Source organism: Hyla sarda, chromosome 12 (assembly GCF_029499605.1).
Source record: "Hyla sarda isolate aHylSar1 chromosome 12, aHylSar1.hap1, whole genome shotgun sequence".
Taxonomy (NCBI): Eukaryota; Metazoa; Chordata; class Amphibia; order Anura; family Hylidae; genus Hyla; species Hyla sarda.
In genome coordinates this window covers 55,482,130-55,508,318 of record NC_079200.1, presented here as the reverse complement: position 1 = coordinate 55,508,318, position 26,189 = coordinate 55,482,130, and the positions used below count along the sequence as shown (strand labels likewise).

General features: G+C 43.9%; 1 protein-coding gene across 2 annotated transcripts in view; it reads right to left on the bottom strand.

Moving 5' to 3' along the window:
* Window positions 1-26,189, bottom strand: part of EDN3 (endothelin 3) — a 163,855-nt gene that overhangs the window by 88,428 nt on the left and 49,238 nt on the right. The window contains exons 1-2 of one of the 2 annotated variants that reach the window (XM_056549077.1): window positions 10,315-10,463; window positions 5,955-6,299 (exon numbers count right to left, since the gene is read on the bottom strand). In XM_056549077.1, the coding sequence (XP_056405052.1) occupies window positions 5,955-6,006 (52 nt within the window). In that variant the 5' untranslated portion in view covers window positions 6,007-6,299; window positions 10,315-10,463. Of the gene's footprint in view, window positions 1-5,954; window positions 6,300-10,314; window positions 10,464-26,189 lie in introns of those variants that run through there. The other variant, XM_056549078.1, reaches the window with a different exon arrangement.

Here is a 26,189-nt window from a genome sequence, read left to right as displayed (position 1 = left end):
ATATATATCTATAAAAATGTCATGTATCTTTTGGTAAGATACATAAAACCAAGACAAAAATCTGACAGACTCCATTTAAATGTTTTTTACAAATTAATTACCATATAGAGTGGGCATGTGTAGAAATAACTTACTAAATATAACCAATACCCTATTTAAAATTTACCTTTTATTATATCTTATTAAAATATTACAATTTTTAAATCTCCAGCGATCTGCTGTATATATAGATGATTAATGATGCTCACATAAACCTGATAACCATATATGTCAGAGGTATGTATACTTGGACAATAATATGTATGTAAATCACCAATACAATAAAGCAATAACGTTGAATGGCACTTACGTATTGCGGATTATGCTTTCTTTTCAGTCCTATGGGAGGAGACTGTCATAGGGTAAGATAGAGTTAGAATATTGCTCTGATGTATTCAATATTGATGATGTATTCTAACTGACACTCCTATTACAACAAATCCTCACCCTACCTAACAGCGGGGGAGGCGCCCCCACTTCAACCGTTGACTCTCCACTCCCTATAGCTGACTATAACCATAGTATACATGCATGACAATACAAAGCCATTATTTTAATGTATATAATGATGCATCATTATACAGCACATCTATGTGTACAAGAAGTGATAAATAATAAATAAATAAATCAATCCTTCACCAAATCATAAGATAATGGAACAAAATAAATGAAGGATAAAATGTAAACCTTTAGAGTACCTCTACGCGTTTCCCCCCGGCAATAAACTAGTACCCGGGGTTCCTCAGGAGGTTTTTACCAAAAAAGGTACTGTGCAGGAGCAAGTGGAGACAATGTCACAAAAAAATCATTGACCCACAAGTATTTACTGCACAGGGAGGCATGCAGTTTGATTGTATGCATGCCTCCCTGTGCAGTAAATACTTGTGGGTCAATGATTTTTTTGTGACATTGTCTCCACTTGCTCCTGCACAGTACCTTTTTTGGTAAAAACCTCCTGAGGAACCCCGGGTACTAGTTTATTGCCGGGGGGAAACGCGTAGAGGTACTCTAAAGGTTTACATTTTATCCTTCATTTATTTTGTTCCATTATCTTATGATTTGGTGAAGGATTGATTTATTTATTTATTATTTATCACTTCTTGTACACATAGATGTGCTGTATAATGATGCATCATTATATACATTAAAATAATGGCTTTGTATTGTCATGCATGTATACTATGGTTATAGTCAGCTATAGGGAGTGGAGAGTCAACGGTTGAAGTGGGGGCGCCTCCCCCGCTGTTAGGTAGGGTGAGGATTTGTTGTAATAGGAGTGTCAGTTAGAATACATCATCAATATTGAATACATCAGAGCAATATTCTAACTCTATCTTACCCTATGACAGTCTCCTCCCATAGGACTGAAAAGAAAGCATAATCCGCAATACGTAAGTGCCATTCAACGTTATTGCTTTATTGTATTGGTGATTTACATACATATTATTGTCCAAGTATACATACCTCTGACATATATGGTTATCAGGTTTATGTGAGCATCATTAATCATCTATATATACAGCAGATCGCTGGAGATTTAAAAATTGTAATATTTTAATAAGATATAATAAAAGGTAAATTTTAAATAGAGACTCCATTTAAATGAATAATTACCATCGGGCACCTATACTTGGTCGTAAACATACACTCAATATTGACCAGCAATACACATTGATCAACAAATAGGAAGTGGCTCTGAATGTGGTTGGCGTTGATTTAACGCCAGGATGGTTTATAACGTAAAACCATGACAAAATAAAGAGACAAAGTTATCACGAACATATCTTGCATTAAATTCTCCATTACAAAAAAAAACATAGATATAGATAGATATATTATATATATAATATATATCTCTATCTCTATCTCTCTATATCTATATATTTGCATTCAAGCATAAGACTATGTTCACACACAGTTTTTGGAGGAATATTTTGAAGCATAAAACTGCCATATTATACCTCAAAATACACCAGTTTTCTGTCTCTGATTTTTAAATGCTCTATAATTCACGTCTTTCTATCGTTGTAAAAAGCTGCTTATTGTTTTTGGACTAAACAGCAGTTTTACATACAGTTTTTTTTTCATGTAAATGCATCATGGAAAATTCTCTTATAAAGCTTTTGCGCCTCATAAGGCGAACGCATCCTATAAACTATGGCAATAAAGCAATAGAATCCAACTAATGGAGGTTTGTCTGCCAGTCATCTACATCTAAGGCTGGGTCCACACTACGTTTTGTCCCATACGGGAGCGCATACGGCAGGAGGGAGCTAAAACCTCGCGCTCCCGTATGTGACCGTATGCGCTCCCGTATGTCATTCACTTCAATGAGCCGACCGGAGTGAAACGTTCGGTCCGGTCGGCTCATTTTTGCGCCGTATGCGCTTTTACAACCGGACCTAAAACCGTGGTCAACCACGGTTTTAGGTCCGGTTGTAAAAGCGCATACGGCGCAAAAATGAGCCGACCGGACCGAACGTTTCACTCCGGTCGGCTCATTGAAGTGAATGGCATACGGGAGCGCATACGGTCACATACGGGAGCGCGAGGTTTTAGCTCCCTCCTGCCGTATGCGCTCCCGTATGGGACAAAACGTAGTGTGGACCCAGCCTTACATCTATAGTCATGTGCACTAGAGCAGTGTTTCTCAACCGCGGTCCTCAAGTACGCCCAACGGGTCCTGTTTTCTGGATTTCCTTAGTCTTTCACAGATTACAGTGACCCCCCCCGACCTATGATGGCCCCAACATACGATAATTTCAACATGCGATGGCCTCACAGAGGCCATCGCAAGTTGAAGGCAGCATCAACATACGATGCTTTTGTATGTCGGGGCCATCGCATAAACGGCTATCCGGCAACGCAGACTGCTTCAGCTGCCGCCGGATAGCCGTTTACGGTGCCCAGTGTGGTCCGCTGACGATCACTTACCTGTCCTCGGGGCTCCGGACCTTCCTCTTCAGGATCCCCTGCATCATGTCGCTGCGCACGCCGTCCCGTCATCCAATAGGAGCGGTGTGCGTAGCAACGTGATGGCGGCGACAGAGAGCGAGGATGCCGGGGAAGCAGAGGCCTTGCCGGAGCGTCGGGGATACCTCGGGGACGCGGCAACAGCGATGGACGGCGACATCCAGGGCAGCGGTGACGGTCCGGAGCGGCGGGGACAGGTGAGTACAACTTCCTCGAACAGTGGTCTACAACCTGCGGACCTCCAGATGTTGCAAAACTACAACACCCAGCATGCCCGGACAGCCAACGGCTGTCCGGGCATGCTGCGTGTTGTAGTTTTGCAACATCTGGAGGTCCGCAGATTGTAGACCACTGCCCTATACTTTACATTGCACGGATCCCTCAACATGCGATGGTTTCAACAAACGATGGTCCATTTGGAACGGATTACCATCGTATGTTGAGGGACCTCTGTATATAATTCTGGTCAGTGCATCAGGCATCACCACAGTCATATAATCTGTGAAAGACTAAGGAAATCCAGAAAACATCCTGGTGGGGGGGGGGGGGGGGGGGGGTACTTGAGGACCGCGCTTGAGAAACACTGCACTAGAGGATACATGTGCAACAGTGAGAACAATGATCCACTAGAAGTCATTTCCAAACGTACTTGTTTCCGTCTGTGCATGGCCTCTTTACTAGTGGTGAGCACAAATATTCGTAATGCTAATTTTTATCGCGAATATCAGCACTTCGCGAATATTTAGAATATAGTGCTATATATTCACAATGACGAATATTCATAATTTTTTTTTTTTTAAATGCAAATTTTCGCATGGGAAAAAAAAAAAAAAAGAGTGAACAAATAGAAAATATGCAAATTTTGCGAACATAGGACGAATAATCGTCAATATATTCGCAAAATATCGTGAATTCCGATATGGCCCCTGCCGCTCATCACTACTCTTTACCAACAAGCATTAAACAGCTTCCAGTCTATGGACAGGACTTCAGTAGGACTATATACATGTGATTAATAGCACCATTGTAGGTGATATCACAGGTGAAATCTAGAGATGAGCGAACTTGCAGTAAATTCGATTCGTCACGAACTTCTCGGCTCGGCAGTTCATGACTTTTCCTGCATAAATTAGTTCAGCCTTCAGGTGCTCCGGTGGGCTGGAAAAGATGGATACAGTCCTAGGAGACTCTTTCCTAGGAATGTATCCACCTTTTCCAGCCCACCGGAGCACCTGAAGGCTGAACTAATTTACACAGGATAAGTCATCAACTGCCGAGCCGAGAAGTTTGTGACGAATCGAATTTACTGTAAGTTCGCTCATCTCTAGTGAAATCCAACTTTTCACAAAGTAATCTCCCTTAAGGGTGGGTTCACACAGGCGGATTTTTTTGCGGGTTTTACACTGCCGAAAATCCGCCGCAGTCGCTACTGACTTCAATGGGACTTGCCGCAGATTTTCCGGAGCGTAAATTCCGCCGCGGAAAATCTGCTTCGGACAGCCGAGAAGAACCCCCCCCACTTGCAAATACGCAGCGGAAAACCCGCCGTGTGAACGTACCCTTATAGCCGAAAAAATCGCATGCAATACTGAGGAGCAATATTGCAGATAACGTTGCAAGATACAGCAGGAGATAAGACAGTGCTGAGCCCCAGGATTTAGCATTATTAAAGCCCTGCAGATGACTGATATAATGACTGTTAAGACCTTCGAAATCTAGAATCCCCTTTATGTCTAAGGCTCCGTTCACACTGCATTTTCATCCAGGCTTGTTTAAAAAAAAGGAGAACAAAAAAACATGCCAAGACATATACATTAATGTAACCAATAAGTAAGGTATACTGTACGTTAGCACATATAACACCGCTATCTGTCTAATTTTGCAGGATCCAAAAGCGTAACATACTGCGCTTTACGATCTTGCAAAAAATAAATAAATAAATAAAAAACACGTTAAGGGTCCGTTCACACATGTATTTTCTGCTGCAGATTTTGCTGCCCATTGAAGTCAATGGGCAGCAAAATCTACAAGAGCAAAAATACGCAGGTGTGAACTGACTACAGATGAGCGAGCTTACAGTAAATTCGATTCGTCACGAACTTCTCGGCTCGGCAGTTGATGACTTTTCCTGCATAAATTAGTTCAGTTTTCAGGTGCTCCGGTGGGCTGCAAAAGGTGGATACAGTCCTAGGAGACTCTTTCCTAGGAATGTATCCACCTTTTCCAGCCCACCGGAGCACCTGAAGGCTGAACTAATTTACGCAGGATAAGTCATCAACTGCCAAGCCGAGAAGTTCGTGACGAATCGAATTTACTGTAAGTTCGCTCATCTCTAGAACTGACCCTAAAGGTAGCATGAAAATGCAGTGTGAACCAGGCCTAGAACTCACTATGAAATAGAGGCTACCCCCCCTTGACCCTATAAACACCTGAATATACACACGCACATGCATCAGGTGAAGCCAATAATTCTCAGGTCTTCTGCACAGATGAGCTATATGGACTTGAAGAGAGTCTGGTCCTCACTAAGATAACTAGTTAGACCAGTGTTTCCCAACCGGGGTGCCTCCAGCTGTTGCAAAACTACAACTCCCAGCATGCCCGGACAGCCTTCGGCTGTCCGGGCATGCTGGGAGTTGTAGTTTTGCAACAGCTGGAGGCACCCCGGTTGGGAAACAGTGGGTTAGACAAAAGCCCAGATGGTGTAGTAGGTACATGCAAAAAGTTGGGGGGCTATGATACTCCTACATTATACAATTTAATACCCCAATTTATTCAACCACTGCATGCTGCTTGCCAGCTCCGAAATACCTGCATCCAAACAAATATCAAAATCCACATCCCCTCGCTCACTGCTGGGAGTTGTAGTTCCACCGTAGCTGAAAGCTCTATGTGCACCCCCATTATATTGTATTGTATTGTAAAGCAGCCCCCCCACTCACCTGTGTTAGAAGTGACCAGTAGTCCCAATAGAATCAATAGCCTCTGCTCCATGAACCCAGGTGTAAAGTATCCAGAAAGCGATGCCACAATTACTTTCCTTTGCTAGATAATCCGTGCCAGGCAGCTCTGTCCTAGGGTGACCATTCCTGACCGTGCCACTTAGAAGTGAGGTAACAGCAAGCTGCTGGGTCTGAGCAATACTGGAGAGATACCCTACTGCTCTGTGCATAAGAAGGGATCCGAGAGGGGATATAAAGCTGGTGAGCAGGCGCCTCCTACAGGCCATCAGCGTCATTATCACTTCTCTAGCATCAAGAGTCTTTCACATCATTTATCGGTTCCCACTGTATACAGATAATGTAAAAAAAAATTTAGAGGAGGAATTTATGCAAGATGCTGCACATTGATTCTAATAACGAGACAGTTTTGCATCATTGTAACACCATAGCACAAATACAGATTAAGGGCATGTTCGCACAGCAAAAAACACGCTAAAAATACCACCTCAAAATTAGCGTAGAATAAAAAAAATAAAAAATTGCAGAAATGCTTCGAAAAGTGACATGCAGGATACAGGCTATGAAAAGTAACATCAATTACGCTCTCTCTCTCTCTCTCTATCTATCTATATATACACACATATATATATATATATATATATATATCTATCTCAATGTCAGTGTATATCTGTAGTAGAGGATCTTGCTTTGGCTTTGCAGTGTTTCTCCACACGTGTGCGGCCAAAGGGGTACTCCAAAGGATAGGGGATAACATGTCTGATCGTGGGGGGTTCGGACACTGGGACCCCCCGCGATCTGCGTGTCGGTGCTGCGGCATTATGGTCACGGCAGCCTGGGGCTTCAGTGATCGTGACGTCAAACCACGTCCCCTCCGTTCAGGTCTATGGGAGGGGGCGTGATGGCTGTGATCGCCAGTCATCCGGCACGGAGCAGAGATTGCTCTGTGCACCGCATGAATGGGTAGCCGCAGCTGGGGACCCCCGCGATCAGACATGTTATCCTCTATTCATTGGATAGAAGATAAAAAATTTTCTTTAAAGGGGTACTCTGGTGGAATTTTTTTATTTATTTATTTTTTATTAACTGGTGCCATAAAGTTAAACAGATTTGTAAATTACTTCTATTAAAAATCTTAATCCTTCCAGTACTTATTAGCAGCTGAATACTACAGAAGAAATGTATTTTCTTTTTGGAACACAGAGCTCTCTGCTGACATCATGACCACAGTGCTCTCTGCAATGACATCTCTGTCCATTTTAGGAACTGTCCAGAGTAGCATATGTTTGCTATGGGGATTTTCTCCTACTCTGGACAGTTCCTAAAATGGACAGAGATGTCAGCAGAGAGCACTGTGCTCGTGATGTCAGCAGAGAGCTCTGGTTTTCAAATGGAAAATAATTTCCACTGTAGTATTCAGCAGCTAATAAGTACTGGAAGGATTAAAAAATTTTTAATAGAAGTAATTTACGGATGTTAACGTAGCAGCATGTCAATTGATGTCAAATCATTTTAGATGTATCATGGATTTTCCCATTGACTTCAATCTGTAAATGTGCATTGCTGTGGATTCTGCTGCAGAAACACTGCAGATCCAAAGCAAAATCCTCTGTGGTGTCCCGGTACCGTATTGAATATCGTACCTTGTATTGTGGTCCCCAAAGTCAGAGTAACTACCAACAGGTAGGGTCCCCCAGGTGGGACAGCCCCTAGTCGCCTCTCTTCTGTGCTAATTTTGTATTGTTTATACATGTACATATTTAATAATAATAATGTATATCTAATATAATGTATAGTATACTTACCTTTCTAGCGTCGCAGGACCTTCGGTCATGTGACCATGTTAAATCCTCTATGGCAGTGGTCTTCAACCTGCGGACCTCCAGATGTTGCAAAACTACAACTCACAGCATCATCTAGAGGTCCGCAGGTTGAAGACCACTGCTCTATGGTATGTTGGAGGACCTTTGGAGGTCCTTGGGTCACATTTTACCCATATGTCTGTGTAAAGGTGATTGACAGCAGTATTGGACCAATCAGCCATAGTCCAGCCCCTGCCCATATAAGGGAGCTGTAGCCAATTATCGCTCTCTTGGGTTGCTGCTCTTGTGGATGCCGTGAGTTCTAAACTAATCCCCGCTAAAGCTAGCGTGACTACTGGACCGCAACTAAATCCTTTATATCCAGTGGAACAGCGCATATCAGTCTAAGGGCTCAAAATTGCTTAAGGTCCCAACTAGAGATGAGCAAACTTACAGTAAATTCGATTCGTCACGAACTTCTCGGCTCGGCAGTTGATGACTTATCCTGCGTAAATTAGTTCAGCCTTCAGGTGCTCCGGTGGGCTGGAAAAGGTGGATACATTCCTAGGAAAGAGTCTCCTAGGACTGTATCCACCTTTTCCAGCCCATCGGAGCAACTGAAAGCTGAACTAATTTATGCAGGAAAAGTCATCAACTGCCGAGCCGAGAAGTTCGTGACAAATCGAATTTACTGTAAGTTCGCTCATCTCTAGTCCCAACCTTTGTCAATCTCCAGGAGAATTTGCACTTGTAGAGACTGTTCCTGTTGTGAAGTTGCATAAAATCTTCAGTAAAAGTTCCAACTTTTTTCAGCAAACTCACCGGTTGTGGACATTCCATTATTCTATACCTCCCTATCGCTCTTGGGAAGGGAGGCGGTAGGACAAGCATTACAGAGTAGCCCCCACCCTGGCGTCACGAATAGCAAGGGTTAATCAGACAAACTTTAGTCACCGCACAGCTACACTCCCTATACCCAACTCCCCCAGGCTATCACACCTCTACTACAGATTTTTACTGACATTTATATACAGATATATATTTGAATAGATAGAAGGTTTATTGTTACTTTTCATAGCTTGTATGAAAATACACACAATTTGGTACAAATTTACCACTGCAGATTCCACTCTGCAGCCTCCACTATGTGCCCACACCCTAAGGCTTCGTTCACACTGTGTAATTTCCGTGTGGAATTTCACCTAAATTTAAAGGGCAACTGTCATGAGATTTGGGGCATAAAACCTAACCACAGCGTGTGTATGGTGTATAAAATATGTCTCCAGCCTTACTTTTATCTCTCTTATTACGGCTTTTATTAGCTCAAAAAACACTTTTATTTGCAGCCAATAGGCATGGCCAGGGTTTCGGCCTATCCCCTGTACGCCAGCGCTGGGACTGCTGTTTGATTGACACACAGGTCCCCGAGCATGCGCCCCTTATCTTTCATATGTGAGTGACATTACCGACATTACCGACATTACTTTATAGAGTGAGCGCTCTGTCTGACACCCCCGTGCACCCGGCAATACTGGAGGCAGAGTGAGCGCTCTGTCTGACACCCCCGTGCACCCGGCAATACTGGAGGCAGAGTGAGCGCTCTGTCTGACACCCCGTGCACCCGGCAATACTGGAGGCAGAGTGAGCGCTCTCTGCCTCTAGGGAATGCAGAAGCACCCAGCATGTCTCCCGCACGGGGAGAAGTAAGAGGAGTAGGATGGGCACTGTCCGTGTGCACAGAAGCGTCAGACACTTGAAGTGAGCGCTCTGTAAAGAATTGTCGGTCGGCGCTTACATATGAAAGATAAGGGCGCATGCCCCCGGACCTGTTTGTCAATCCCACTGCGGTCCCAGTGCTGGTGTACAGGGGATAGGCATGGCGGCCGCGGGGCATACCGAACCCCTGGCCACCCCTATCCGACTGTCAGTAACAGCATCTAAAAGTTTTTTGAGCTAATAAAAGCCATAATAAGAGGCATAAAAGTAAGGTTGTTGACATATTCTACACACATACACACACTGTGGTTAGGTTATATGCCCCAAACCTCATGACAGTTGTGCTTTAAAGTTGGGGGAGATTTATCAAAACCTGTGCCAAGGAAAAGTTGCCCATAGCAACCAATCAGATCGCTTCTTTCATTTTGCAGAGGCCTTGTTAAAAATGATAGAAGCAAGCTGATTGGTTGCTATGGGCAACTGGGCAACTTTTCCTCTGGACAGGTTTTGATAAATCTCCCCCATTATGTTTAATAGGATTCCACTGTCCTATTCACTGGGACAGCTCTTGCCACAAGCAAAATAGGCAGCTGCCTAGAGCGCTATCTTGAGGAGGGTCCCGTCTGTGGCCATTTTTTTTTGTTGTGGTTTGTAGAGCGCAGCTCTGTCACATCACACACACTGTAAATATTACTGTGTATGTGATGTAACAGTGCTGCTCCTGATGGCCGGATAGAGGAGACAGCGCACCGCCACCCCTGCAGGCTCCTCCACTATTATTCAGGGCTGAAGTACAGCAGGACTGGCCCTTGAAGTTTGCTTACCCCTCCCTCTGCTTCCTTCCCTGGAAGGGCCAACTAGATGCTGATGGTGAAGGACCTTTGATTATGTCACCATCATGTGACCAGTTACATATTGGGGGCGGAGCTTCACCATGCAGGGTAGGAGGGATAGTTGTTGAAGGACCTATGGTGATGCTGTGGAGGAGGAGGGGCTGAGCTGAAGTGGAGGTCACATGATGCCTGCACAGCCAATACTATCCTGTTCTGTGTGAAGAAATCTGCACCTCAGTGTTTCACCCCAGTAGTAAGGTAATTACATGGGGTGGAGGTTTGTTACAGTGTGTCACCCCAATAGTAAGGAGATTACATGAGGAGGGGGTTGGTTACAGTGTGTCACCCCAGTAGTAAGGAGATTACATGAGGAGGTTTATTACAGTGTGTCACCCCAGTAGTAAGGTAATTACACGAGGAGGAGGTTTGTTACAGTGTGTCACCACAGTAGTAAGGTAATTACATGAGGAGGAGGTTTGTTACAGTGTGTCATCCCAGTAGTAAGGAGATTACATGAGGAGGAGGTTTGTTACAGTGGATCACCCCAGTAGTAAGGAGATTACATGAGGAGGAGGTTTGTTACAGTGTGTCACCCCAGTAGTAAGGAGATTACATGAGGAGGTTTATTACAGTGTGTCACCCCAGTAGCAAGGTGATTACATGAGGAGGGGGTTTGTTACAGTGTGTCACCCCAGTAGTAAGGTGATTACATGAGGAGGGGGTTTGTTACAGTGTGTCACCCCAGTAGTAAGGAGATTACATGAGGAGGAGGTTTGTTACAGTATGTCACCCCAGTAGTAAGGTAATTACACGAGGAGGAGGTTTGTTACAGTGTGTCACCACAGTAGTAAGGTAATTACATGAGGAGGAGGTTTGTTACAGTGTGTCATCCCAGTAGTAAGGAGATTACATGAGGAGGAGGTTTGTTACAGTGGATCACCCCAGTAGTAAGGAGATTACATGAGGAGGAGGTTTGTTACAGTGTGTCACCCCAGTAGTAAGGAGATTACATGAGGAGGAGGTTTGTTACAGTGTGTCACCCAAGTAGTAAGGAGATTACATGAGGAGAAGGGTTGTTACAGTGTGTCAGCAGGGTCAAGGGGCAGCAAAATTTGCTTTTGCCTAGGGTGGCAAAAATACTTGCACCAGCCCTGCCCATTCACACAGGGAAATTTCCGCATTCTGTAAAATGTAAAGACCATTTTGCCTGCAGAGGTAAGTAGTGATGCTATGCATCACTACTTACCTCTTTACACTCCATGGGCCAGGCACCCTGCATCTGACCCACAGAGTAGTACCTTGAAGGCAGTGAAAAACTTCCACAGGGTACAAAATTGGCTGTTTCCACCTAGTAAAAACGTCAGTAAAACTGCAAAAAATGCGGTGTTTTTTTTTCTGCCGTTATTGCAGGTGAAAAGAAACTCAATTGGAAGCCTAGCCTTAGGGTATGTACACGTGACGGAATTTCCATACGGAATTCTGCAAAAATTTTCAGCCATAATTTACTGCCTATTGTTTTTAATGGTATTCCGCAATCCCATTAAGACAGCAGAATTTCCATATACCACAAAAATATAAGGCCAGTCTTAGGCTAAGTTTCCACACAGGGTTTTTTCTGGCATTTTTTTTTTTAAACTGCCACTGTAGTTTTGGAACCAACGCCAAAGGTGTATTCAAAAGGAATGGTAAATATAAAGGAAGGACTTCTCTTTAACTCTTTTTTTGCGTTTTTCAGCTCCTTGGCGATTTTGAAAAATCTAAGCATGTTGAGCCTATGGCGTTTTTTTCCCTCTGAAATCGTGGCGTTTTTCTCCCATAGAAGTCTATGGGAGTTAAAATACGCCAAGAAAAACACTATGTGGGTTTTAACTTTGGCATTTATTCAGGGGGGTTTTATTCTCTTTTGGACTTAAGCGATCCAAAAAAGTGATGGAGATACCTTTTTAAAAAAAAATTCGTAGGATACCATAAAAAAAAAAAAATAATAAATAGATACAGTAGTGATGGAAAAATTGTATTTAACGAAATTTATCTTTTTTATAACAAAATTTTACCAGGGATCAATTTATGTGGGCGGGCAGGGTACTAAACTTATAGTCGACAATAATAAAAATGTAGTGTGTGGGTGTTTCACTTTTTTTTTCTTATAGGTGGTACTACTACTCCCAGCATGGGGCACACACTTTTCCATGATGGGAGTAGTAGTACCTGTACTAATTGACAGATCACCCCGGGTTCCCTTGCGATCCTCCTGTATAATTTATAGATGCCCCTGCACTGTCGTATATATGCACCTATTCATATTTCCCACAGAGAGCTGTGATTGACCAGATGGTTTCAGCCAATCACAACTCTCTGTGGGAAATATGAATAGGTGTATATATACGTCAGTGCAGGGGACCATAGAAGAGCGGCCGGCCGGTCGCATCTATTATACATTATACAGGAGGATCATAGTGGGTGTCAGGAGTGACATCCACTGTGATCTTTCCTTAGCTGCAGGTACTACAGCTTCAAACATGGAGCAGAGTGTGCTCCATGTTGTGAGTAGTAGTACCTGCAGTTAAGGAAAGATCACAGTGGGTATCACTCCTGATGTCCGCTGAGATCGTCCTTTCTATTGCAGAGATACTCCTGCCAGTGATATGAATAGAACATCACTCATTCATATTTCCTTCTGAGAGCTGTGATTGGCTGCAACCATCCGTCCAATCCCCACTCTAGGCAGAAAATATGAATAAGTGATGTTCTATTCACATCACTGGCCGGCTCGCAGTTCAGAGCAGAGATGCAAGCGCTGTATAGAGCCGCTCCACATCTCTGCAATAGATAGGACGATATTTCTATTAGTACATGTACTACTACTCCCATCATGGAACAGCATGTTCCATGCTGGGAGTAGTAGTACTACCTAAAAAAAAATTTTAAAAAAAAAAAGGAGAAGAAAAAAAAGTGAAACACATACACACTTTATTAAAAATGGATTCAAAGTTCAGTATAAAAAATATATGGTACCCAGCACATTTTGAAAAAAAACACCAAAGAGGCCAAAAAAGCTATTTCAACTCAAATACAAAAATACCAGAAAAAACATCATATACAGGAAATTGCACTGGCATCATTTCTGGCATTTTTTCCGGCATTTTTATCAGTGAAAAAAACGCTGGGAAAAAAAGTGGAATCCTAGCCTCACTGGATGAACAAAATTGCTATTTTTTTGCATAGATTGCTCAAAAAATTGGGTCTTTTAGCAAATTTACTCTGCACTGGCCAATTTATTTCCTTTAGATTTTTATTAGTTTTATTATTTTTTTTATCACTCATGGCATCAGAATCAGTGGCATCCGGTGACTCATCCTCCATAAACGGAAACAATTTGCTTCTATTTCTTTATGGCTATTAGATGGTAAGCAGACTTGCATATCACAACTGGTAGACCTGACACCCCACTTATCACCTCACAGGTAAATAATACCTCCCCCCCCCCATCACATCCCTAACTAAATCACCATATAATAATACAAACAAAACAGAACAGAGTAAAACAATACTCCTCCCCCCTCCCCCCCAATTCCAATTTACAATCTGGGCCCCACCACATCATTCTTTTTTCTTAATCTCTTTTTCACTCTTTCTCTCTCCTATTTGTCATTCATCTTTACAGCTATTTTTTTGTTGTTAGCCTTCTCCCCTTGCCAGTGAGGAGTACTGCACCTTCACACCCCACTCCTCCCTGACTATCTGGGCTCCACTGCTGATGCATTTATTACACAACCTCCAGGATCAACAATTTTGAGGAGTATATTTAACCATCTATTATACGCCCGCTTTTTTTTTTCTTTCTTTTTTAATAAGGAGACTTCTCATCTCTCATTCATCCATCTAATCCAGTGATAGGGTCCTCAATCACTCAATTTCCATTCCATCATGGGGAAAGGGGAGCCAAGAGAGAGAGGGAAGTGGAGAGACAGCAAGGAAGAAGATTTAAAAAAAAAAAAGGAAAACAAGAAAAGAGAGAGAATTTTTTTTTTATAGTACCCCCCCCCCCCCCCCCCATCCCACCCCATCCTCCTTATGGCAGAAGGGAAAAATAAATAAATAATGTAATTACTTTTTATCTAAGACTCTCCAGCAAACACAATCTCTCTCCCGGTCATACCTTTAATCCACTTATCCCAGATTGCATGGAATTTTGACAGGCATCCAGCCTTAGCTGCCCAACAAAACTCAAAATGTATCATCTTGCATACTGAAGCATCAAATTCATCAATACTTGGAGCTTATTTAGACATCCAGTTTCTTGCCCCCAAAAGTCTGGTTATGAATTGCACTTTTCTTCTTAGAATCTTATCCATCCTTCTTCCTCCCCCTAATAACCAAGCCATCAATCCATCTCCCTCCTCCATCTCCAACCTTCCCTCCGTCATCCTTATCATTTTCAACCAGAATTCCTTAATCACAGGACACTCATAATACATATGGAAAATCCCTGTTCCTTCATTCTCACATCTTGGGCACTTATATTTTTTAGATTTATCAATTTTTCCCAAAAGCTGCGGCGTATAATATAACCTATGTGTCATAAAAAATTGTGTGATCTTATGTGAACTATTTTTAATAATGTTCAGGTTCTCTTCCCAGATCACCCTCCATTCCTTCTCTGTTACTTGTCCTATATCCTTTCCCCATTCCTTTATACTAAAGTGCCTCACTCCCAGATTTTTAACATCCACCATTATTTTATATATCTTAGAAATTGTTTTTTTTATTCGTGCCATCCCTTAAAACCTTCATTATCGAACACTCATTAATACTTAGCTCCTCTTTCTTATGTATTTTTTTCACTGCCTCCCTTAACTGTGCATATCTAAATAGTGACATCATACTATTAGGAATTTTATATTGTGCACTCAGCTCCTCAAATGATCTGAGTTTCTCCCCTTCAAAACATATTGCAACATATTTTAGGTTATATTTATCCCAAAATTTCCACTCCTGTCCCTCAAACTCCTTGAATTTCGCGTTGTTAAATAATCTTGTGCAATCTAAAGAACCTTCCACCTTCATTACTTTTTTCATTTGTGCCCATACCTTATCCACCATCACCACTATTGGTTCCTTTCCACCCAGCCTGGATTCCAAAAATTCTCCCAAATTCTCACATGCCTCCTTTTTTCCTTTACCATATTGACGGAGGAATCTGTTTCCTTCCAATTCTTTACATACCTCAACTGTGCTGCTGTATAATATAATCTGAAATTTGGAACCGCTAGTCCTCCAGCCTTCATTTCCCTACATAAGTGTCGTAATTTCATTCTTGTTTTTTTCCCTTTCCAAACCAATTCCCTTTCCATAGCTTCAATTTCCTTAAATATTCATTTTCCTAGCCATACCGGGCTATTGGTCAACACAAACAAAATCTGGGGCAGGATTATCATCTTTAATAAGATGATCCTATCTGCCATACTAAGTGGTAAACATATCCAGATTTTTATTTTTGCCCCTTTCTTTCTCAGAGTGGGCCAGACATTTAATTCCGGATATTTTGAAACTTGCCTTCCAACATTAATACCCAAATACATTTCTCCTTCTACTACTATATTGATTCTCCCGTGGCATCAGTACAGTTTTTAAAAATAAGGTAACAGTCCTCAAGTGATCGAAGTGGAGGAGGGAGAGGAGAGGGGAAATGGGAAGAGGTGGAAATCAGATAATAGAGGTGAGCAAAAAAAGAGAGATTAGACCATAGAGTAAAAATTATATGAATTTAATGAAAAAAATTAGATAAAATACAAAAAGGGTAGATGTGAGCTGGAGGGGGGTAACGCAGGCCCCTTGCGATTCCCCTCCAAAAATGAAAAATAAGATATAATAAATAGGATAAATTCAATATAAATAAATAAATAAATAAATAAAATGTGCAAAAAATATGCAAAAATAAAATGTCAATTCTGAATCCCCAGATGGTGCATATAATGTCCTATAGATCAAAGTTCATGGATATGCACAGACATTCAGGTGCAAAAACTGTCAACACAGATATACGGTGTAATATGAGGCACAATGTGGCTGCACTGATCATGTAGAAAATACCGTTCCAATACGTTACATGTACGATAAATAAGTGCAGAAGGTATGTATCCTGTAAAAGAAGGGCACATCAATACGGTGTATCGATATGTACAGTCCTGTAGGTAAAAATATATTGTTCAGGTTCCTGTTATACAGTTATGTCCATAGGATACTGTGAAGAAATAGCGGTGGGACTATGTCCCTCTCACCCTGTCCAGCTGGGCAACAGCCTGGTGGGATGTCTTCTTTGCTCACACTGCTGCCGGCACTTCCAGCTGTGCGGGGCTGCCGCTTGTCAAGCAGACCATCTCACCCAGCGAGCGCACAGGGGCAGGAGCGTGTTCGCAGTGGTGAGTGGGTTTGGCGTCCTCGTTGGTCCGGCTCCAATCCTGTGTGAGGCAGAGTGGTTGTCACGATGCCGGCTGGCAGGAGGTGGATCCTCTGTGCCAGAGAGGGATTGACGTGGACCGTGCTAGTGGACCGGTTCTAAGTCACTACTGGTTTTCACCAGAGCCCGCCGCAAAGCGGGATGGTCTTGCTGCGGCGGTAGTGATCAGGTCGTATCCACTAGCAACGGCTCAACCTCTCTGACTGCTGAAGATAGGCGCGGTACAAGGGAGTAGACAGAAGCAAGGTCGGACGTAGCAGAAGGTCGGGGCAGGCAGCAAGGATCGTAGTCAGGGGCAACGGCAGGAGGTCTGGAACACAGGCTAGGAACACACAAGGAAACGCTTTCACTGGCACAATGGCAACAAGATCCGGCGAGGGAGTGCAGGGGAAGTGAGGTATACATAGGGAGTGCACAGGTGAACACACTAATTAGAACCACTTGCGCCAATCAGCGGCGCAGTGGCCCTTTAAATCGCAGAGACCCGGCGCGCGCGCGCCCTAGGGAGCGGGGCCGCGCGCGCCGGGACAGGACCGACGGAGAGCGAGTCAGGTACGGGAGCCGGGGTGCGCATCGCGAGCGGGCGCCACCCGCATCGCGAATCGCATCCCGGCTGGAGGCGGTATCGCAGCGCACCGGGTCAGTGGATCTGACCGGAGCGCTGCAGTAGCGAGAGTGTAGCGAGCGCTCCGGGGAGGAGCGGGGACCCGGAGCGCTCGGCGTAACAGTACCCCCCCCCTTGGGTCTCCCCCTCTTCTTAGAGCCTGAGAACCTGAGGAGCAGACTTTTGTCTAGGATATTGTCCTCAGGTTCCCAGGATCTCTCTTCAGGACCACAACCCTCCCAATCGACCAAAAAAAAAGTTTTCCCTCTGACCTTCTTGGAGGCCAGTATCTCCTTTACGGAGAAGATGTCCGAGGAGCCGGAAACAGGAGTGGGAGAAACAAGTTTGGGAGAGAAACGGTTGATGATGAGTGGTTTAAGAAGAGAAACATGAAAGGCATTAGGAATATGAAGAGAAGGAGGAAGAAGAAGTTTGTAAGAGACAGGATTAATCTGGCACAAAATTTTGAAAGGACCAAGATAGCGTGGTCCCAATTTGTAGCTAGGGACACGGAAGCGGACATATTTAGCGGAGAGCCATACCTTGTCTCCAGGAGAAAAAATGGGGGGAGCTCTTCTTTTCTTATCAGCAAACTTCTTCATGCGTGATGAAGCCTGTAAGAGAGAATTTTGGGTCTCTTTCCATATGGTGGAAAGATCACGAGATATTTCATCCACAGCGGGCAAACCAGAGGGCAAGGGAGTAGGGAGGGGGGGAAGAGGGTGACGGCCGTACACCACGAAAAATGGGGATTTGGAGGAAGATTCAGAGACTCTGAAGTTATACGAGAATTCGGCCCATGGTAGAAGATCTGCCCAGTCATCCTGGCGGGAGGAAACAAAATGCCGTAAATAATCACCCAGGACCTGGTTAATTCTTTCTACTTGCCCATTGGATTGAGGATGATAGGCAGAAGAAAAGTTTAATTTAATCTTGAGTTGTTTACAGAGAGCCCTCCAGAATTTTGACACGAATTGGACGCCTCTGTCCGAGACGATCTGCGTGGGCAACCCGTGAAGACGAAAAATGTGTACAAAAAATTGTTTTGCCATCTGAGGCGCTGAAGGGAGACCAGGAAGAGGGATGAAATGTGCCATCTTGGAGAATCGATCAACGACCACCCAAACAACAGTGTTGCCACGGGATGGGGGTAAGTCTGTAATAAAGTCCATACCAATCAGAGACCAAGGCTGTTCGGGGACAGGCAGAGGATGAAGAAGACCAGCGGGCTTCTGGCGAGGAGTCTTATCCCGGGCACAGACAGTGCAGGCTCGCACAAAATCCACAACATCCGTCTCCAGAGTCGGCCACCAATAGAAACGAGAGATGAGTTGCACGGATTTCTTGATGCCCGCATGACCTGCGAGATGGGAGGAGTGACCCCATTTGAGGATTCCGAGGCGTTGGCGTGGAGAGACGAAGGTCTTCCCTGGAGGAGTTTGCCTGATGGAGGCTGGAGAAGTGGAGATCAGGCAGTCAGGAGGAATGATGTGTTGCGGAGAGAGCTCTACTTCCGAGGCATCCGAGGAACGAGAGAGAGCATCGGCCCTAATGTTCTTATCGGCAGGCCGAAAGTGAATTTCAAAATTAAATCGGGCAAAGAACAGAGACCACCTGGCCTGGCGAGGATTCAGCCGTTGGGCAGACTGGAGATAGGAGAGGTTCTTGTGATCGGTGTAAATAATAACTGGAAATCTTGATCCCTCCAGCAGATGCCTCCATTCCTCAAGTGCTAATTTAATGGCTAGTAGCTCTCGATCCCCGATGGAGTAGTTCCTCTCCGCCGGAGAGAAGGTCCTAGAAAAAAACCCACAAGTAACAGCATGCCCGGAAGAATTTTTTTGTAGAAGGACCGCTCCAGCTCCTACTGAGGAGGCATCAACCTCCAATAGGAAGGGTTTAGATGGGTCAGGTCTGGAGAGCACGGGAGCCGAAGAAAAGGCAGACTTGAGCTGTTTAAAGGCGTCTTCCGCTTGAGGAGGCCATGACTTAGGATTGGCATTCTTTTTGGTTAAAGCCACGATAGGAGCCACAATGGTAGAAAAATGTGGAATAAATTGTCTGTAATAATTGGCGAACCCCAAAAAATGTTGGATAGCACGGAGTCCGGAGGGGCGTGGCCAATCTAAGACGGCAGAGAGTTTGTCTGGATCCATTTGTAGTCCCTGGCCAGAGACCAAGTATCCTAGGAAAGGAAGAGATTGACATTCAAACAGACATTTCTCCATTTTGGCATAAAGTTGATTGTCACGAAGTGTCTGAAGAACCATGCGGACATGCTGGCGGTGTTCTTCTAGGTTGGCAGAAAAAATCAGGATATCGTCCAGATACACAACAACACAGGAATATAAGAGATCACGAAAAATTTCATTAACAAAGTCTTGGAAGACGGCAGGGGCGTTGCACAGGTCAAAGGGCATGACCAGATACTCAAAGTGTCCATCTCTAGTGTTAAATGCCGTTTTCCATTCATCCCCCTCTCTGATGCGGATGAGATTATAAGCACCTCTTAAGTCCAGTTTGGTAAAGATGTGGGCACCTTGGAGGCGATCAAAGAGTTCAGAGATGAGAGGTAGGGGGTAGCGGTTCTTTACCGTGATTTTATTAAGACCGCGGTAGTCAATGCAAGGACGTAGGGAGCCATCTTTTTTGGACACAAAGAAAAATCCGGCTCCGGCAGGAGAGGAGGATTTGCGGATAAAGCCCTTTTTTAAATTTTCCTGGATGTACTCAGACATAGCAAGAGTCTCTGGGGCAGAGAGAGGATAAATTCTGCCCCGGGGTGGAGTAGTGCCCGGGAGGAGGTCAATAGGACAGTCATAAGGCCGGTGAGGAGGTAGAGTCTCAGCTTGTTTTTTGCAAAAAACATCCGCAAAGTCCATATAGGCCTTAGGGAGACCGGTTACAGGGGGAACCACAGGGTCACGGCAAGGAGAACTGGGAACCGGTTTAAGGCAGTCCTTGAAACAAGAGGAACCCCAACTCTTGATCTCCCCAGTGGACCAATCCAGGGTTGGGGAATGGTGTTGAAGCCAGGGTAGTCCGAGGAGAATTTCGGAAGTGCAATTGGGGAGGACCAAAAACTCAATTTTCTCGTGATGAGGTCCGATGCACATTAGGAGGGGCTCCGTGCGGAAACGTATGGTACAGTCCAATCTTTCATTGTTAACACAATTGATGTAGAGGGGTCTGGCGAGACTGGTCACCGGGATGTTGAACCTGTTGATGAGAGAGGCCAAAATAAAATTTCCTGCAGATCCGGAATCCAAGAAGCCATAGTAGAGAAGGAGAAGGTAGAGGCCGATATCCGCACAGGCACAGTAAGACGTGGAGAAGCAGAGTTGACATCAAGGACTGTCTCACCTTTGTGCGGAGTCAGCGTACGTCTTTCCAGGCGGGGAGGACGGATAGGACAATCCTTCAGGAAGTGTTCGGTACCGGCACAGTACAGGCAGAGATTCTCCATGCGGCGTCGTGTCCTCTCTTGAGGTGTCAGGCGAGACCGGTCGACCTGCATAGCCTCCACGGCGGGAGGCACAGGAACGGATTGCAGGGGACCAGAGGAGAGAGGAGCCGGGGAGAAAAAACGCCTCGTGCGAACAAAGTCCATATCCTGGCGGAGCTCCTGACGCCTTTCGGAAAAACGCATGTCAATGCGAGTGGCTAGATGAATGAGTTCATGTAGGTTAGCAGGGATTTCTCGTGCGGCCAGAACATCTTTAATGTTGCTGGATAGGCCTTTTTTAAAGGTCGCGCAGAGGGCCTCATTATTCCAGGATAGTTCAGAAGCAAGAGTACGGAATTGTACGGCGTACTCGCCAACGGAAGAATTACCCTGGACCAGGTTCAACAGGGCAGTCTCAGCAGAAGAGGCTCGGGCAGGTTCCTCAAAGACACTTCGAATTTCCGAGAAGAAGGAGTGTACAGAGGCAGTGACGGGGTCATTGCGGTCCCAGAGCGGTGTGGCCCATGACAGAGCTTTTCCAGACAGAAGGCTGACTACGAAAGCCACCTTAGACCTTTCAGTAGGAAACTGGTCCGACATCATCTCCAAGTGCAGGGAACATTGAGAAAGAAAGCCACGGCAAAATTTAGAGTCCCCATCAAATTTATCCGGCAAGGATAGTCGTAGGCCTGAAGCGGCCACTCGCTGCGGAGGAGGTGCAGGAGCTGGCGGAGGAGATGATTGCTGAAGCTGTGGTAGTAGCTGCTGTAGCATCACGGTCAGTTGAGACAGCTGGTGGCCTTGTTGCGCTATCTGTTGTGACTGCTGGGCGACCACCGTGGTGAGGTCGGCGACAACTGGCAGAGGGACTTCAGCGGGATCCATGGCCGGATCTACTGTCATGATGCCGGCTGGCAGGAGGTGGATCCTCTGTGTCAGAGAGGGATTGGCGTGGACCGTGCTAGTGGACCGGTTCTAAGTCACTACTGGTTTTCACCAGAGCCCGCCGCAAAGCGGGATGGTCTTGCTGCGGCGATAGTGACCAGGTCGTATCCACTAGCAACGGCTCAACCTCTCTGACTGCTGAAGATAGGCGCGGTACAAGGGAGTAGACAGAAGCAAGGTCGGACGTACCAGAAGGTCGGGGCAGGCAGCAAGGATCGTAGTCAGGGGCAACGGCAGGAGGTCTGGAACACAGGCTAGGAACACACAAGGAAACGCTTTCACTGGCACAATGGCAACAAGATCCGGCGAGGGAGTGCAGGGGAAGTGAGGTATACATAGGGAGTGCACAGGTGAACACACTAATTAGAACCACTTGCGCCAATCAGCGGCGCAGTGGCCCTTTAAATCGCAGAGACCCGGCGCGCGCGCGCCCTAGGGAGCGGGGCCGCGCGCGCCGGGACAGGACCGACGGAGAGCGAGTCAGGTACGGGAGCCGGGGTGCGCATCGCGAGCGGGCGCCACCCACATCGCGAATCGCATCCCGGCTGGAGGCGGTATCGCAGCGCACCGGGTCAGTGGATCTGACCGGAGCGCTGCAGTAGCGAGAGTGTAGCGAGCGCTCCGGGGAGGAGCGCGGACCCGGAGCGCTCGGCGTAACAGTGGTGCTGAGCGTGCTCAGGAGAATGAAAAAAAGTGCTACGTTTGAATGCTGGCCAGTGATGGCAGTCTCTGTGTAGGTAGATAGTCCGTATCAGGCTCTAAAGGGCAGTTGGTGATCTATGGTATAATCCTTGGGATTCAGATAAAAACATTAGGGCTAGACACATTTCAGGAGACTACTCCTTTCTTCAGTAGCTGATTCATAATAGGGGTAGTGATCCTTTTATACTATGCAGTGGTCTAAGGCCTAATTAGAAAAAAAGAGGAATGTGGATTGCAGGAAAGGAGAAAAGGAAAAGAGAAAGCAGGAGTGGATGGGAGGAATGGGGTTGACAGTGAGGGACATCTGAGCACAGCAGGAGGTTTGCTGCAATGTGTTATTGCCCATAAACTAGAACGGACTTGTGTATAAAATTTTAGTATGGTAACATTAATTCAGTAAAAATGAACCAAAGTAAATGAGGAATGGAGGATAATAATAAAGTTTAATAAAAAAAATAAAAATAAAAAAGTAAAAAGGTATATATGAATAGATAAATAAAAATAAAAAAACGATAGTGATTCAAGACACGGAGAAGTACAACAGAGAATGTCTGAGACAACTCCAACAAATGAATACCTATCGGAAACTAGAAGGGGACCCAACAGAAAGTTTTCGAGAGGAACTAATCATTTTATGCAATACAGCCAAGACGAAGGGGAATCTGAATGAAAAAGAACTGAAATTTATCTTAAATACCGAAAACAGACTCCCCGTATTTTATTGCCTCCCGAAGATCCACAAAGATACCAATAACCCTCCAGGACGCCTGATAGTATTGGGGATTGGTTCCATAACGACAAACCTTTCACACTTCATAGATCGATTTTTGCAACCACTAGTTCAGAAGACGCAATATTACCTGAAGGATACAACTCAAATAATTAAAACCCTTGAGGATTTCAAGTGGAGTCCAGACAAAATGCTGGCCACTATGGACGTCAGTGCTTTATGTACAAGCATTAGACACGAGCAAGGGATAGAAGCTACTAAGAAGTTTTTAGAGAAAGAGAATATGGAATCAGACCAAGTGGGTTTTTTACTCAATTGTATTGAGTTTATTCTAACTCATAATTATTTTTATTTTGAAGGGGATTTTTATTTGCAAATAACCGGTAGCGCAATGGGTACCAGATTCGCGCCCAGTTTTGCTCATTTGTTTATGTCCGCCTGGGAAGAAGACTTCATCACCCCCAGAATGGGTGCAAATCTGGTACTATGGTACCGATATATTTATTAAATTGTTTTTATTTGGGAGGGACCCGAGTCCGAAATTCATAATTTTATCACTGCTGCTAATGATAACAATTTAAATTTGACTTTTACCCCGAATATCAATAAAGAGAAAATTGAATTCCTGGACATCAATATATAGGCGGAAGTGGATAGACTGAAATGCAGGACCTACCACAAACCAACATCACGCAATAGTTACATCTTATATAATAGCTGCCATCTCTCAAGATGGTTACTAAATGTACCATTTGGGCAGTATCGAAGAATAAGAAGAAATTGTACGGACATCAACCAATATGAGAAAGAGGCTGAGCTGTTGACAGAGAAGTTTCAAGAGAAGGAGTATCCAGAGAAGATATTGGAAGAATCGGCAGCAAAAGCCAGATCCCTGGACAGGGCATCTTTCTTCAAAGAAAAAATCCAAACAGTGGAGGATCAAGAAGCAAAACTAGTAATCCCATTTAATAGCGACTACAAGAGAATAGAGAGGATCATTGACACACATTGGCACCTACTGGAGAACGACAAAGTAATTGGACCCACTCTCCCAAAGAAACCCCCAATCGTATATTCCAGAGCCCCCAACCTAGGGATAAAAGTGTCTCTCTCTATAAAAATTGCAGTGGATTTCAAAAAGACCAAAAACTGGCTGAGCCTGAAAGGTTTCTTCCGCTGCGGAATATGTAACAACTGTAAAATCACGCACTTCCCCACGAAGATATTGAAAATTTCTTCCACAGCAAATTATTTTAAATGAGAAATTTCAGAGTTCTTATCCTGTAATAGCAAAGGGGTCATATACCTACTGGAGTGTCAATGCAAAAAACAGTATATTGGCAGGACCAAAAGAAACCTGAAAACAAGAATAGCGGAGCATATCTACAATATCAAGAAGGGATTGATGAAACACCCATTAGCAGCGCATTTCTCTAGATTTCACAACAAAGACCCATCGGGGTTGACATTCACAGCGATACAAACAGTTAAAAAGAACTGGAGAGGAGGAGACTATACAACCCAAATGTCAAGAGTTGAAACAAGAAAGATCTATTATTTTGAGAGCATTGAGCTCAAAGGTCTCAATGCAGGGTGTGAACTTTCTGGTTACCTATAAACCCAAAAGGTTTCTCCAGTCACGCCAGGTATGGAGCCAGGCTGTCATCAGCGCCCGTGCATGCCCAGACTTTGAAACTCTTTGGCCCCCATTGTATGAGTAAACCCCTACGCCTTTGTCCTTTGATAGATTATAATTTGTATTTCCACCACACAGGTCACCCAAGAAAGACATTTTAGACTTATATATGTAGCTAGTATTATTATTCTACCCTTTTAACATAATTATTTTGCCTACCCCTTTACCACCATCATTGCCATCATCTATATTTCTATTTTTATTTTAATACTTCCACCACAAAGGTCACCCTAAGAAAGGCATTTTAGACCTTCATATGTAGCTAGTATTATTATTCTATTTTAACATTATTATCTTTCCTACCTTTTTACTACCATCATTGTTGTCATTTATATTTTCACTTTTATTTTTAATATATATATATATATATATATATATATATTAAATTAGTATAGGGACTTAACTACTGCCACAAATAAGGTCATTACGTGCATTATCTCCTCCCAACACATTTTATTATCTATTTTTGATGCCCCCCCTTTTTTTATTATTATTCTCCATTCCCCATTTATTTCAATTCACTCTTACTGTATTACTAGATTTATATTTATAAACTCATTGATATCCATCTCTCACTTGTATCGTTATCATTCTAAATTTTACACACAAGTCCATTCTATTTTATGGGCAATAACACATTGCAGCAAACCTCCTGCTGTGCTAACATTTTTTTTTTTAAACTTTATTATTATTCTGAATTCCTCACTTCTTTTAATTCACACTTACTGTATTACTAGATTTATATTTATAAACTCATTTATATCCATCTCTCACTTGTAACGTTATCATTCTAAATTTTATACACAAGTCCATTCTATCTTATGGGCAATAACACATTGCAGCAAACCTCCTGCTGTGCTAACCTTTTTTTTTATTTTTTTTTTAATTTAATTTATTTATTTATATATACTTTTTTACTTTTTATTTTTATTTTTTATTAAACATTATTATCCTCCATTCCTCATTTACTTTGATTTCATTTACTTTCATTTTTACTGTATTAATGTTACCATACTAAAATTTTATACACAAGTCCATTCTAGTTTATGGGCAATAACACATTGCAGCAAACCTCCTGCTCAGATGTCCCTCACTGGCAACCCCATTCCTCCCATCCACTCCTACTTTTCTCTTTTCCTTTTCTCCTTTCCTGCAATCCACTTTCCTCTTTTTTCTAATTAGGCCTTAGACCACTGCATAGTATAAAAGGATCACTACCCCTATCATGAATCAGCTACTGAAGAAAGGAGTAGTCTCCTGAAATGCGTCTAGCCCTATTTTTTT